The sequence below is a fragment of the Parasteatoda tepidariorum genome, chromosome 9, assembly GCF_043381705.1.
Source record: "Parasteatoda tepidariorum isolate YZ-2023 chromosome 9, CAS_Ptep_4.0, whole genome shotgun sequence".
In the NCBI taxonomy this organism is placed as follows: Eukaryota; Metazoa; Arthropoda; class Arachnida; order Araneae; family Theridiidae; genus Parasteatoda; species Parasteatoda tepidariorum.
In genome coordinates this window covers 30597990-30613701 of record NC_092212.1, presented here as the reverse complement: position 1 = coordinate 30613701, position 15712 = coordinate 30597990, and the positions used below count along the sequence as shown (strand labels likewise).

General features: G+C 30.0%; 1 protein-coding gene across 1 annotated transcript in view; it reads left to right on the top strand.

The window, feature by feature from the left end:
* The window catches only part of LOC107438316 (uncharacterized), a 100571-nt gene that overhangs the window by 53832 nt on the left and 31027 nt on the right, over window positions 1-15712 (top strand). The window contains exons 2-3 of the mRNA XM_071184922.1: window positions 729-858; window positions 2816-2937. Coding sequence (XP_071041023.1) covers window positions 729-858; window positions 2816-2937 — 252 coding nt within the window. The remainder of the gene's footprint in view (window positions 1-728; window positions 859-2815; window positions 2938-15712) is intronic.

Genomic DNA, 15712 nt, shown 5'->3' with positions numbered 1-15712 from the left:
GTCAGGTTGCGCCTTTCGTTTGACAAGAAGGCACCGCAAGGGTGACTGAAAGTACATCTTAGCTCAGAGCACCCCGGATAGATGACAGTCGTGAAGCCATTTCCACAATTTTGACAAAGATCTGAAGGGGAAAGAAAGTTTCTCCAGATCCCAGTACTCATGATACTTCTCAGCGACTGACCACAAAAATTTCGATTTCACAAATTTTACAAGCACATGTACTCGATGGGTCACAGCGAAGTCGAGGATCGAACCCTGGCCTTTCCGAACCGGAGTCAGTTTCTCTAACCGCTGGACTATCACGGCCCTATGGATTTAAATGGATAACCACTGGGATACCATAGTTCAGTGGATTTTTTTAAAATTGAGTTACTAGTTACTGACATACCTAAGTACCTAGTACATGCGATGGCTAAGACCGAGTACCTGCAGTGTACTCGGTGGATGTTAGTGGAGTTGAGAGTTCTAACCCCAGCCCTTCCGAACAGGAATCCGATTCACTAACCAGTGAACTTCACGGCCCTGCACCATTGGTCTGCCACGGCCCACTGGATTTTTTCTCAATTGAATAACTGGTTACTAACATAGAGTTTTTATTCCGACCAAAACTAATCAAAGGAGACTAGTTGATATGTATGCCTATTTTGTTTCTTTGTAAGAATGCATGAATGTTATGGTTAGTATAAATTAGGTGTCTCTGAATCTAATTTTTATTTTCTTTCTCTTAGAAATCATCAGCTCAGAAGGATATTGTTCTCCAAATGAATTAGAGACATGCTTAACAGTTTTAAAATCTGTAGCTAAAAGTGATGATTTAGCTTTAGCCGCTACTAAGCACGAGCTTGAGCTTGTATGTAGGTAAGAATGATCACTCTAACATTGATTTAAAACAGTTTGATTTAAATTATCTTGATTTAAATCAAGATTTAAATTAACTGTTCTTTTAACCCTTTACAGAACAGCAAAATTCAATTAAATTTCAATTAGTCAAGCAGCACATCATGAAAGTGCCATCTTAGACGCTGCGTTCTAAGTGAAGTGACATACTTCTCTCTGTCTTCGGTTGTTAATATAATAGTGGTTGCTAAACATTTAAAAACAATTATTTTAATATTTCTAGTGATTTGCAACATTTGTAGAATTAATGTTTCCAGACTGGCTACACTGCACTGGAAAAGGAAAAAATTTAATTATTGGTTTAAATGAAATTATTATTTTATAAGGAATAATCAATTTAAAAATTTATAAAGCATTTTAAAATAGTATTGTTTAGATTTCTACCACATTTATTTGTTTTAAAATGAATGGTAAATATATTGCAGTGTTAAGCAAAATCAAGCAAAATTAATCAATAAGCAAAATTGCATTTACTAGTATCTAGCGTGTAATAAATTGCAACACTTTTAAAGTGGCTTTTTAAAAAAATATTTACTTGACTTAATACAGTTTTTTATACATGTGCAAAAAGTTATTTTTTTAAAATATGAATATTTTCGCTATAATTATGGTAATGACCAACCAAAACCCAGTTTTAAAATAGAATTTTCTGAACCATACCTTATTTTAAAGCTGAAAATATCTAACTGAATTAAAGTCGAAACAACATTTAAAGGAAATTATCTTAACGTTAATATATTTGGTAATCTTATTGATTTGCATTTAGTTAGTATACTGAAAGTTAAATAATCAATTGTAGACAAATGCATTTATTTGTTTTATCTGAACTTAAACACACCGGTGCATAAAATTAAGCTATTTATATATCTGTTTAATATTTTTATCTATTGTAGTAGCTAAAATCATTTTCAATTAAATTAATAAATTCAAGAATTAAATTAAAAAGCAAACGTATCTTCATCACTTTCAATACAAAATTAAAATCTTCGGCAAGAGTTTGTAGCTATTCGTTCACTGTTGCAAAAATGTAATATATTTTGTAGTTATGTAAAAAGTACCTTGGATAAAAGGAAAGAAGTAAATCATTTATTCTCTGGTTAAACTGATATTTTTGAATGTTTGCTACCACTTTACTTTTAAAATAACGCAAGTGCCTGATTTCAAATCAAAATATAGGTAGATTTACATTATTAACAAATTATAATGTACAGTACAGTGATTCTCAACTATTGTGGCACTTTTGTGTGCCGCCGCGTATTAGAAATGATACAATAATAATTATAATGATTTTTTTTATTACGAGTAAAGTTTAAATTAAAGATATATATATATATATACTAATGTTAGTGGACTAACAAAGTTGTGAATGTCTAGTTTCCACCAAACAAAAGGTGCCAGTCTGTTCAGATATTTAGTAAAGAAGTATGGGCTGAAGGTTTACGATAGCTCCCAGTTTTAGCTAATTCACCCCAAAAATGTTTATTTTATTGTAAATTAATGATATGGCGACCAACTTAGCGAGCTTAACAACAATAGCCAATTTACAGTAGACAATAAAATATCTATATCTGGCATCATATGATTAAATATAATTTACAAAAAGTAATTTTTAGTTAACATAAAAGTTAATATAAAATCAAAAACATCAATACACTGTTTCGAATACGCACGAACAGCCAGTTCATAATGGCACTCCAAGCTGCATAAAATGACATTTTTGTTCATGACTTGCTATGCAATTCTAAATTCTTAGAATGAGACCATTACTTCCCCTCCAGTTTGTAACCGTTTTGCTGAATCGCCCTTAATAATACTGGCCCATGTCTGAATAAAAGATTCATTTGTATTGCGCCATTTCATATTTTTGTTTCATTGAATATGCCCGTGTCTTTAACGAAATGTCTTAAACTATTCACAGAAAATTACAGAAAGGTGTGAAATGCATTGATGATCACAGCGCCCGTTGTTTTAACTCTGCTCAACTCCGAGAATCTAGACAAGTCATCGAAGATCTCTGCATCGAAGGAGAACTTCAAAAAGGTATTTTTTATTGATTTTCTAGTTAAAATATCATAAAATTAATGTAAGGTCTTCATATTACAAATCAAATTTCGAATAAATAATGCAAGTCTTCATATAGAAATCAAATTTCTAACATATAATGCATGTCTTCATAAATGAATCAAATTTCTAATAAATAATGCATGTCTTCATAAAATCAAATTTCTAACAAATAATGAGTGTTTTCATATATAAATCAAATTTCTAACGAATAATGCATGTCTTCATATAGAAATCAAGTTTCTAATATATAATGCATGTCTTCATAAATGAATCAAATTTCTAATGAATAATGCATGTCTTCATAAAATCAAATTTCTAACAAATAATGCGTGTTTTCATGTATAAATCAAATTTCTAATGAATAATGCATGCCTTTATATAGAAATCAAGTTTCTAATATATAATGCATGTCTTCATAAATGAATTATTTCTAATGAATAATGCATGTTTTTATATAGAAATCAAGTTTCTAATATATAATGCATGTCTTCATAAATGAATTATTTCTAATGAATAATGCATGTCTTCACAGACATGATTTGTTACAAGGTTAGAATTTCGAAGAGATTGTCTCATTTTAGAACAAATTTTAATCAGAATGTAGAATCCAGATTCTTAATTGCTAATAAAAATTCTTTTTACCCGAACCAGGGCTCGAAAAACCGCCCGTCCGCCTGTCCTCGGCGGTCAAAAATTCCCCGCGGACAACGAATTTCTCGAATCCGACGTCCGCGCGGACGGCCATTTTCCCGTTAATGTTNAGTGGCCACCCTTTATATTTATGGATGCTCGCAGAGAGGGGAAATGACCAGAAGGGTGATCCTTGACTCGCGAGCATACCACCCCTAGATTTATACCTAAATTTCTTTTGCCACTCTTACTTCATCGCTACCATCATATATTAGGACTTATCGCTTTTAGTATAAACTAATTTGTGACTTCCGCTTCTGCGTTTTCGCTCGCCACTCTACTCATCACTGCATCGCCACCATTACAGGCGCCCACGGGCACTATCTCAGATGGAAAAGTCAATTGTCCGCTTCGCGGACAGGCACTTTGTATGCTACACCAGTTCAAGTTCAAGTTTACGGGAAGTCTTAAACAAGTTCCTTCAACAAAAGATGTTTATAAGGGTAAGAGTAGTTTTAAAAAAGAAACTTTCACACATTAAACACGATGTAAGTGCGAAATGGATATTTTCAGGACAATTTAAGAAAAATAAATAAATAAATAATATATATATATACATACCTGCCAACTTTTACGCATTTGGCGTAAAATGTTATTTTTATATTTAAAGTGGTAGTAAATATATACTATTTTTTCTTTTATAAGATTAATTTTAAAATGATTTTGATTCCCAATATTTTTAAAAAAATTAAGCATATATATTTAAATGTATTATTATCATACTTGTCAGTTAAAGCTTTTTCAGTTACAACGTATTTATTTACTTGCAATTGAAATATTAATTCCATTTTACTACCACTAGGAAAAATTATATTAGAGGGGATTATTAGTTGGCAAGTATGTATATATACAATTAATAAAAAGTTTGGATTTCTTTTGTCATTAACAATGAGTTTACTTATTTACATTTTCAATAGTTTTATATGTTTAAAAATTATCATGTACTTTATGGATGAAAACTTTGAACATCTTTTATGGTTAAAACATTAATAAACACTTTATCGAACAAATACTTATGTCAAATGCAGCAATATCTGTTTTATTATAAAAGATAGTTTGCACAAAGTATTTTAAATTGTTTCTTTTAATTTTACTTCTCAAAATCAATTTTAAAAAGTAAGAATTCTCTTTTTGTAACCAAAATATCGAGCGAAATTAAAACATTAAATAAAACTTCCACTTGGCTCGAAATGAAGAGATATACCCATTCACGTCGCCAACAATTTAACTTATCCGCCAATAAAATGATAGGGAATGACAAAGTAACGTTCTCATCGATTATCGGTTTAAATGATAAAATTGCTTCAGAGAGCTTAGATAAAACTTATCCAATTAATCGATAACATTCTTGTTGAAATTCTAAGGACAGCTAAAACGAAAAGTTAAATTAAACAACTGCTGAAAATAAATTACTATTGTATTGTGTTAGTAGTGTTAAGTAAACGGTAATTTTAGCGTGCCATTATTGGCGTAATTTGTAATTTTTATGAATAAAATGAAGCTCCACGACAAAATTAGAACGATAAGTTATAATTGTTATGAACAAAATGAGCACCTTGGCAAAATTAGGGAGCCAATTTGCAATTTTTATGAACACAATAAGAACCACAACAAAAACTAGAAGTTAGATAAACTATAATTATATAAAATACAGAGTTTTCATAGAGTTTTATTCCTTTTGTGGTAAAAATTAAAATTATTCTTAATCAATTTTATAAATCCAATAATGAAATAGAAAAGCAGAAACTTTACTATCACTTTAAACATAAAATCTTTGGGAAAATCCGAAAAAGTTAGCCGTTATGCATCTGTTCACAGTCATTTTTCTTGACAATAATGAAGAGCTTAGTGGATGAAACAGGAAAGTGACATCTTCGGAGTGGATAAGCAATGAAGAAGAAAAAAAGTAATATCCGAACTACTTCATGATAGATCTATTAGAAGGCGAGATTAATATTTTTTTTGTCCTATTTTATTTACCACGTTCTAGTTTTGAAAGAAAAATCATGCAAGCATTATCAAAAGTAAAGGGAAATCTTTTACATTAAACACACCCATTATTGTTGCTACCACTTATTGTTGTTTTCCCTAATTAATTAATACCTTGAAAATGTCACTTACCTGCTTCATCGACTAAATACTTCCAATGTGTTGTTAAATTAAAATTAAGAATTAATCAGTACACTCTTTTGATATTATCTATCGTCCTTTTAAAAAGATAGATAATTTTATTTAAAAAAAATAAGAAAGTTATAGCACGAAAAATTCATTAATAAAATTCATTTTGGAAAAAAGATAGTTTTGTTTACCATATTTATTACATTATTAATATATAAATATTTAAAATTGGATCTGAACTCGAAGCAGAGTGTCGTATATGCTGTGTGGTAAGTAGATGGTATAAATAAATATGGTCTACCAATTTTTTTTCTTCTTCATGTAAGTGTTTCGTATAAACATATATCACTGTTAGCGACTGCATATAATGTTTGACTACCAATTCTCTATAAGCTAGGCCTTTTTGTAAAAATATATGAAGCTGTGGGTAATTTTATTTCTTAATGCCATATTTTTTATTCTTTTAAACTTATTTTCCACACTACTATATGTAAATGATTTAAGAGTTCATATGCAACGATACCTTTTTACAGTTCTCTCGTTGTGAGGCTTTTAAAATGTTGACAAAATTACCAAAAATTCTGAAGAATTTAGATTTTGAATCTCTACCCCTCTATAAAATATTTTCCAAAAAGCGTAGTAGTTGGCAGGCATGTTAATGGTTTAACTACAATAATTCCGAACTACTGTTGCGCTACATATTTTCATTATGAAAAATGTGTAAACGGAACGATTACTACACTGTACGAACTATGCATTATAAAGTAATAATTGTTACTTTATATTTTCTGTAACTTTAGTGACTGAATTTTTTTTCTTCCTAATATTAGATTTTCTACTGATTGTAATTTCATTCGTAGAAATTATATACCAAGTTTTAACTTAATTTTTAAACAACAAATAAATTTAATGAGCGATATTTTACATATTTCCAAAGAAATAAATTCAAAATTTTAGTATTATAATAAGTAGTAAGTATTTTAATTTTTTTAGTAATTTTTTTCAACTTCAAGGTAATTTGTACGAATCAAAATTTGTAAGATTTACTTAAACCGGATCGGTTTAAGAAAATCTTTCAATTTTTTTTATTGTTTTAAAAAAAATTATTCCTCTTTTGAATGATGCAAAATTTATGCTTTTAATATCTATTTCAGAAATTATAAATTTGTATTTTTATTAATATAATGGATGTTGAAACTTTAAATGCATCTTTTTCCATAGTCAGTTTATTACTAATTTTTGTTTGTTTGACAATTTTAAATTTATATATTTCAAATCTATTTCAGGTAATTACATGAAATTTGGGACATCCATTTCTCAGATAATTTTTTTAAAACTGTCTTCATGAAATTGAATAAATTTATTAACATTATGCGGTCCGCATATATTTAGTGATAAGTTTACCATGTGTGTAACTTGCTCCGCTTTGTAAAATAGTATTTTCTAGTGGTAGCGAAATTTAAGTTACTTTTAGTTTAGTATTTTTCATTATAGGTCATTTTTTCACCACTAAATAACAAAAATTATAAGAATCATATAAAATGTAACGTTAAAGCATCAAACTACTGGTTACTATATTAAAAACTAGGCGTAACTATCTTTCTTCAACGAATTTTACTATATAATTTGCTACCACTTTATTAAAACTATTCCAGAAAGCGGAGCAGTTGGCATCCCTGTACTCTATTGTCCCTTGACAAAATGTCACATGAATATCAGGATGCAACGCGCGACATCTATGTGTTGTCACCGGCCACTAACGTTTGACTTGGACATGGCACCAACATGTTGTCACCGGCTGTTAGTGTATGGTTTGCGTATGGCACCAAAGTGTTGTCACCGGCAGCTAACGTTTGGTTTTCACGTGACAACATGTTGCTGTCACCGGACATGAAAGTGTTAAGATTAGTGTACATAAATTTTGAAACAAATAATGTAGGATGGAAAACTGAAGTTTTCACCTTGAAATGTTTATTTTTTTAAAAATTATGTGCCAAAAAGGAAGACCAATTAAAATATGATTATTTATATACAAAATAACAGCAAAATTAGGCGTTTTAACCCTTTCGCGCCGACTGTCACAAATACGTGACAGCATAAAACCGTATCAATCAGGGTAAAAAGATAAAACTGGTAATCAAAGTAATTCTTTAGCAGTTTATTTGTGGGCGGAGTTATAATTGTTTGATTTATTTAATTCACCATTACTTTGTTCAAAATAAAACTATTTAGTTATACTTTGATCTAACATTGATTATATATATGATTAAATTAGCAATAATTAAAGTAAAAGCAAAGTATGTAAGTCAAATTAGCAACGACTACATTTAAGTTACCGTTTTTTATTTAATTACATCCTGATTCTGATTTTGTACGTATGCTTATTTGAATCACCCGTCCCCAAGGGGTTAAAGCATAATTGTATAATTTATACCAAAAATTCAAATATCGTTTTTTTTAAAGTTTTAAAAGTAAATTTTGTTAAACACGCCTCGAAAGATTTAAAAGCCTTTTCAAACACTTATAATATGATAAAACAGCACAAAAACAATGAACTGCATGTACTTGAAGTTTTAAAAATTTACCTCGAACCCCATAAACACGATTATCATCGTTAACTGAAAATAGTTCAACAAAAATTAGCTCTATAAGAGCACGAATAAATTTAATAGTTTAATTTAACGATAAAATGGCGTCTAAGTATACACACAACTTAGCAAAGTACTCGCAAATATTATAATGCATGCTCTCCTGTGATTATGAAAATAAATATAAACAAAGGGAATCCACTAGTAACATGACCATTTTTCATTTTAATCCTTTTATAACGAAACTATACTTGTAATTCGTAATTCATGGAAAAAGTGGGTCGATAAATATGTGAGGGGGGTTTCTTATTCCACTCGAAATTCTTTCATTAAGATCTTCATTCGAGTGTTCCTTTATTTGCCGGAAGTAAATAAATCCCATATAAATTGCCTCCTAAGCAGCCATGGGAAATCTCTCGCATACTGAAGAGCTTAAATGTATGGGTTTTGGAATAAAAAAAAATGTCAAGGATGTACTTAAAGGAAAACAGTTCTAGAGTTTTGGATTTTTTTTAGGGTAATGTATTTAATTCAGACTATAAGTTCTGGGAACAATCTTATTTAATAGAGAAGTTTTAAAACTTCTATACGAAATATTGTTAAGTTCAAAATTTTAATACTAGAAGAGTATTAAACTTGAAAAAAGGTTTCATTCTTAAATTATTAAAAGGTAAATTTCTCGCTGAAATGTTACAGATTCCAAATTAAACAAAAATATATATAATGATTTAGACTTTTTTCGCTTTGTGGGTTCTTCTTGTTTTAATGATGATTCTTGGTTAAGTGAATTTAAATTGAAGTTACCTTTTTCTACCATTAGATTTCGATCCTTAAAAAATTCATATGAAACGAGCCACTTTATACTAGACATTTCACTGAAATGTCAATTTGCTTTGAACTGTGGATAAATTTTTTCGAGTGGTAGTCTTTCAATGTCTGATTCATTCTTATTCTGCTACATTCGGTTTACAGGCTTTTATTCACCACCAGAGATGCCAACTTCTCCGGACAGTTCAAAATAATTAAAAAAGCGGTAAATAAAAGTAAATTTTGCGACTATTTAACTTTTTTTTGCTCGCTTTTTAAAGGGTATAGCATGACATAAATATCCTAGTCCTAGTGTTTTGATTTTATTGGGTACCTGGGCCGCGAAGCGGCCCCTATCCCATTCATCTGGAATTTTATAACAGTTTTGGTTGAGCAATGAGGTGAGCAGTCAATGGAGTTGCTTTTACATAAATATCATAAAGTGGTGAATTATTTAAGCCTACGAAGTATTTAGAAATAGTGGTGGATAAAAATCTACTAAATTAAATTTATTAAACTAAGAATCACAATTGATACACTACCACTTTAAAATATATATTTATTTGCTGTCAGGAACAAGTTGGCATCTCTGCACCACTACTGGTTTTTATTCACTAAATAATACTGAAGCTTATGTGAAGCGCCACTTTTTGGTATTGGCTGGAAGATGTTTCCTACTGATAGCAAAATGTATACTTTAATATTTATTTATCTGTTTTGTAAAAGTAATTTTAAAAGATTTTGATCACCACTAACGTTTTATTTTTTTATAACCGTCGTTGAAAGCCGGCCCAATTTTTGGGTTTACGACCAGTATTGTTCACCTCCACCCCATAGCCTTGTAATTTTGAACCCAATCCAGAAGACAATGGAACTCCTGGATCAAGCGTTGAGAGAAATTTGCTTTCGTGGTGGACTTTTTGATGGAACCTATTCGCATTTTTGATGGAACTTACTCGCATAAAGAGGAACACCACGATTAGCCTGATAGCAAAGGGACTCTAATCAATTATACGTCTACCACTGAGGATATTTCACGTCAGCACTGTAGCTGGTGCAAGCTGGATTCGGATTCGTATAGACCAGCCATCGCTGGGATTCGGTTCACCTCATTGGAAGGCGAGCGCTCTATCCCTTCAATTTGACAAAGGTTTATAACCCAAAATTGAGCACACAAGTTTACAAATGTATGTAATTCCAATAAATAAATACAGCAAAACCCTGTTGAGCCTTTTAAAAAGTTAATAAAATTAATCGAAAATCTAAAAATTTTAGTTGTAAGTTCTCTAGCGTTTTTTTAAAAATTATTTTGCCTCATCCGGAGCAATTGGCATCCCTGCATAAGAGTATTAAATCATTTTTACAAGGGAACAAATCATACATTAAATCATTAACTTCGCTCTCAATAGAAGATATACTACTTTCAAAAAGTGGAGAAAGTTGACAACTCTACCAATGGGAAAAGGACTTCATCGCGGAGCTAATAACAATTTGATAACAGTCACGATTAAAAGAAATGGTAGTCTAGTTATTTGAATAGCAATTTACTTGTTTAAAGGATGAGCTTCGACTTATTTTATTTCTGAATACATTTATTTCAAAATAGAAATTATAAAACTGATTAAATTATAGATTTAAACGTTAAATCCTTCTAAAGTGTTTTAGTTAAAAGTAAAAGTAAAGTTCTTTATATTTATATTAACGTTACCACTTCCTATGTATTTCTCTGATTCCCGTCAACCCTTAAAAAGTTTACAGCTTTTTAAATGTGAAACAAATCTTATATCAGTAATCATTTCAAAAACGAATTATTTTAAAACTGAAATCAAGAAATTAGAATAAATAGCTACTAGATTTAAGATTATAAGAAAGTAAATATTATTTAAAAAATACATGAATTAATTATTCTGGAAAACAGTATCAAAAAGCAATCTTAATCATCCACCAATAACTTAATTTATTGGTAAGTACAAATTAATATCATATTTTTAAAATTAAATCATTTGTATAGTGCCTTAAGAATAAAAATGGACCACACAGAGTAACTTTTGATTAAAAGATAGATTGATTTCTATGTAACCACCACTAAATTGTTTTTTTTTCAAAGAAAGTATATATATGCATACAAATTCCAGTTTTTAATCCGATTAACGTGTGTTAAAATAAAAAATATATTTTAGCAGTATCCTTAATTTACAATCAATACTAAATTTTTTCAAGGACCACGGAACTCTGTCAAAGTTTAATTTTCAATTCCCAACCAGAAGATGGAGTAGTTAGCATCTCTTCTGTACCGCAGAAGGACTAAAGATACAAACCTATATTTAATTTTCCGTTTAACCATACCCTCCAACTTATGAGGATTTTGAAAATAATTCTTTCTAGTGGTAGCGAACCAAAGTAGAAATTTTTAAAGCATCTCTCATAAAACTTTTATCAGAACTTAAGTATCTAGCCATATGGCCTGCACCTTTATAAGTAATAGTGGACAAGTTACGCAAAAACTAATTTTTTTTTAAATATTAAGACATTAATTTTGCTACCGTCAGAAAAGAAGATTTCTGAAACTACGGAAATTCCGTAGCAGTTGGAGGGTATGGTTTGACTATCTACTATACCAGCAATTCGGCTGATAGTTTATTAGAAATTCGTAATGATTTGCTTTAAACCAAAGATTTTATAAAATATTGGAGACTTAAAAATTAAAACATGTTGAATTTTAGAAAAATCAGCTGACACCTTAAAAGGTTTACTCTGATATAATTGGGTATAATATAAAAAAAAAAAACACAGCTACTTCCACTTAGTAGGAATAACATTTACCATGACGCAATGCTAAATTCTATGCCACTATCCACATAAATCAATTATTAATCAAAAATCGAATATCAATTACTTTTCTTTATAATGCAATAAAATCTGGCGAGCAGCTATTTAAACGATCAAACACTTCGTTTGTTTATTTGTGGCTTGAAGTTAGGCTCGCAGAAAATGCCGTTCATGGGTTAAATTTAGTAGGAATAACACAACCTGTGACGTAGGCTATAGTATACCCAATTGTCAATGCACCATTGCCGAATGAATAGAACATGGCCTTTGGCCATTAGTAAACATGGTCTTTGCCCATTAGCAAACATGGCTCATGGCCTCTGCTTACAAGCAAACAAGGCTTTTGCCCATTAGCAAACATGGCCTTTGCCCTATAGCAAATATGATTTTCGCGCATTCATCATGTAACAGTGAGGTAGATAAATTATATATAAAAAGATAAAAGTTAAGTACAGGAGAGATTATCGCAGTCTTTTTTTTGTTTAGTTTCTTTTATCAAGTTTATGACTTTTATTATTTTTATGCTAGTGAGAACCAAAACAATATGGAAAATGAAGGAAAACTGGATCCTACCACGTGATTTCCCGGCCAATAAAAATGTAGCGTACGTTTAACGCAACCTTGTTGGATGTCGCATAAGAAGTTATACCTGCCAACTTTTAATCCCTCTCATTATCATTTTCCCAGTGGTATTAAAATGGAATTAAAACTTCAATTTTCTGCAAACAAATATGTTGTATTTGAGAAAACTTAAGTTGACAAGCATGATTGTAACGCATATTAATATATGTGTTTAATTTTTGTAAGAATAGTGGTGAACAAAATCATCCAAAAATTAAGTTTATAAAAGAAAAAATAGTATATATTTACTACCACTTTAAATATGAAAATAAAATCTTCCGCAAAATCCGGAAGAGTTGGTAGGTAAGTGTAACTTCAATAATGACTTTTTCAAATATTTCTTTTATCAACTTTTTTTCTAATATTTCTTTTATAATTAACTTTTTAATTGTATATACTTCACAAATGTAATACTATATCATTTTACTTTTAAATGTATATACTTCTAAGAAATAAATATTTTAAAAGAGATTCTTAGGAAAGTGTGTGAAATTGAGTATTGGATTAAAGGTTTTCATGTTTCATTAAAACGTTGATTGGTTCTCAAATTAAAATTTTGCGATTTATTAAAATGTGACTTTTTTTTCTCGAAAATTATATTATAAAATGAAGAGGTTGGACAAAATATATGGAAACTAATTCTGTGTAAATAATCTTTTAGCAAAAAATTTTTTGGGAAAGTTTTACTGAACACAATATGAAAAATCATTCTGGAAGCTTTTATAAATTGTGTCCTTTTTTCAAAAGCGAAATTTGGCTTTCGCGCATTCATCATGTAACTGTGAGGTAGATAAATTATGTATAAAAAGATAAAAGTAGTTCGGTACAGGAGAGGTTATAGCAATTCTTTTTTGCTTAGTTAAGGTTGGATTAATAATGGATGAGTTCAATATTAGGTATTGAAGTCTTGAATATGCCTTATCACTGAAAGTGGAGGCCAAAATCAGTCTAACATCTCTGTCTCTTTTAGCTTCTGGTGCTGAAAAATTTCATCAATTTTATCTTGCACTATTAGGTTTTGTAAAAAATAAATGGCTCAATCTCATCGAGACAAGTGATTCATAAATGTATTCGAAGAAAATGAAGTTTAATGTTTGTTTGATCACGTCATATAAATGTCCATTCAAAGTACAATAATATAATTTTTGTTTTATTTGGAAATAAATAAATGAAACTATTAGAATTCCATTCACTTATAGTTTAAGTAATCTGGTTACCTTGATTGCATAAACCTGTAAGTATATATTATTGAATGTTATTATGAAAGGGTTGATTTTGTTACGTGCTTACCCAATCTTTTTACTTTAAGATCTTTGTTTTACCATTTGCTTAATAACCATAAACCATTTTGCTTAAATATGTTCGGCGAGGTCAAATTGCTCTGCTTTGTAAATATATATTTTCCAGTGGTAACGAAATTTAAGCCATTTTTTTTTTATTGTTTATCAAAATAAGTAATTTTGCTTCATCGCTATTACATATCAATAATTCTAAGTATAATGAAAGGCAATTCCTTCTGGAGTAGCGTCGTTGCTCTTTTGGTATCGCTGCAAGCCTGCATGGGCCGCATCTTTTAAATTTTCTCTTAGACGAGCATCCTCTCTATAATAATAACAATTAGTCCGATATTTAAACTTTTAAAAAAATTTGTAATAGTGGTATGCAAAAAATTTTTTTTTTATTGATTGCGAAAAAATTATACGTAATAGTGAGGTTCTTGGTTTTACAATTAAACTAACTCTTATTGTCTTTTCAATCTTGTTTTATGCGAAATATAATGATGCACAACAAAACTAATTCAGATATGAGTTTCATTTGTAAAAATTAAAAGCTTTTTTAAATTCCAATTAACTGACAATATAAATTTTTTTCAAATATTTCTTTTATAATTAACTTTTTAATTGTATATACTTTACAAATGAAATACTATATCATTTTACTTTTAATTGTATATACTTCTAAGAAATAAATATTTTAGAACAGAAGTTTTGGGTTCTTAGAAAAGTGTGTAAAATTGAGTATTGGATTAAAGGTTTTCATGTCTATTTAAAGCGTTGATTGATTCTCAAATTAAAATTTTGCGCTTTATTAAAATTTGATTTTTTTCAGTAAAATTTTGTAATAAGATTTCAAAATGATTGAGTCGAAATCAACGGTTTTAAAATTGTTGATAGTAATTCTTAAAGAAAGTTATTAACTTCCTCTCTATATTTCGGTCGAACTAAATTTTGTTTAAGCTAATATGACACCATTTCTAAGAAGGCTCAAGTTTTATCTTTCAAATAGCGCCAACAGTTTTGTCATGCAAAATTTCCTACTAAAATAATTATTGTTTACGTAAAGTTTGTACAGAAGTATTTCCATATTTTTTTCCAGCTCTTGTGAGATTTATTAACTGCATGTAAGAGTTATAATTTTTATGTTCATATAAGAAATGTGAACATTTCATGATGCCAACTGCTTCGGATTCAACGAAATATTTAAAGAAATGATAGAGAATTATAAACTAAAACTCCTAGATTTACGGTTCATAATTTCCATTTTTTTAAAAGGCTCAGCAAGACATAATTGAAATAAGGGGCGTTTTACGTAGGTCATTGAATTATTTTGTAGTAGTGGTGAGAAAAACCCTGTAAATCAAGTTTACTGTACCACGAATAATACATTAGATCACTACCATTACAAAATAGTTTTCCGTAGTTCGCAGTGAGTTGGTTCGCAGTGACTCTGCATCTGATTATAGTTAACACGTTGAGCACCATTGGTGGCTGACACTGGACTTTTCATTTAGGCCACGTCAACCACCGGTGAGGGGTGACACTGAAATTACATTTAGACCGCGTCAACCACCGGTGGCTGACACTGAAATTTCATTTAGGCTGCGTCAACCACCGGTGGCTGACACTGAAATTACATTTTGGCTGGGTCTGCCACCGCTTGCTGACACTGACCTTTCACATAGGCCGCGAAAAACAGCTGGCTGACTGCATATAACATGATATAGAACTATAAAATTTACTCTCTTTTATAGAATTGCAGAAAATTTATTCAAAACTAGCCGCCTAAGGCTGTCAGCTGTCCGCCACGCTAAAGGTTTT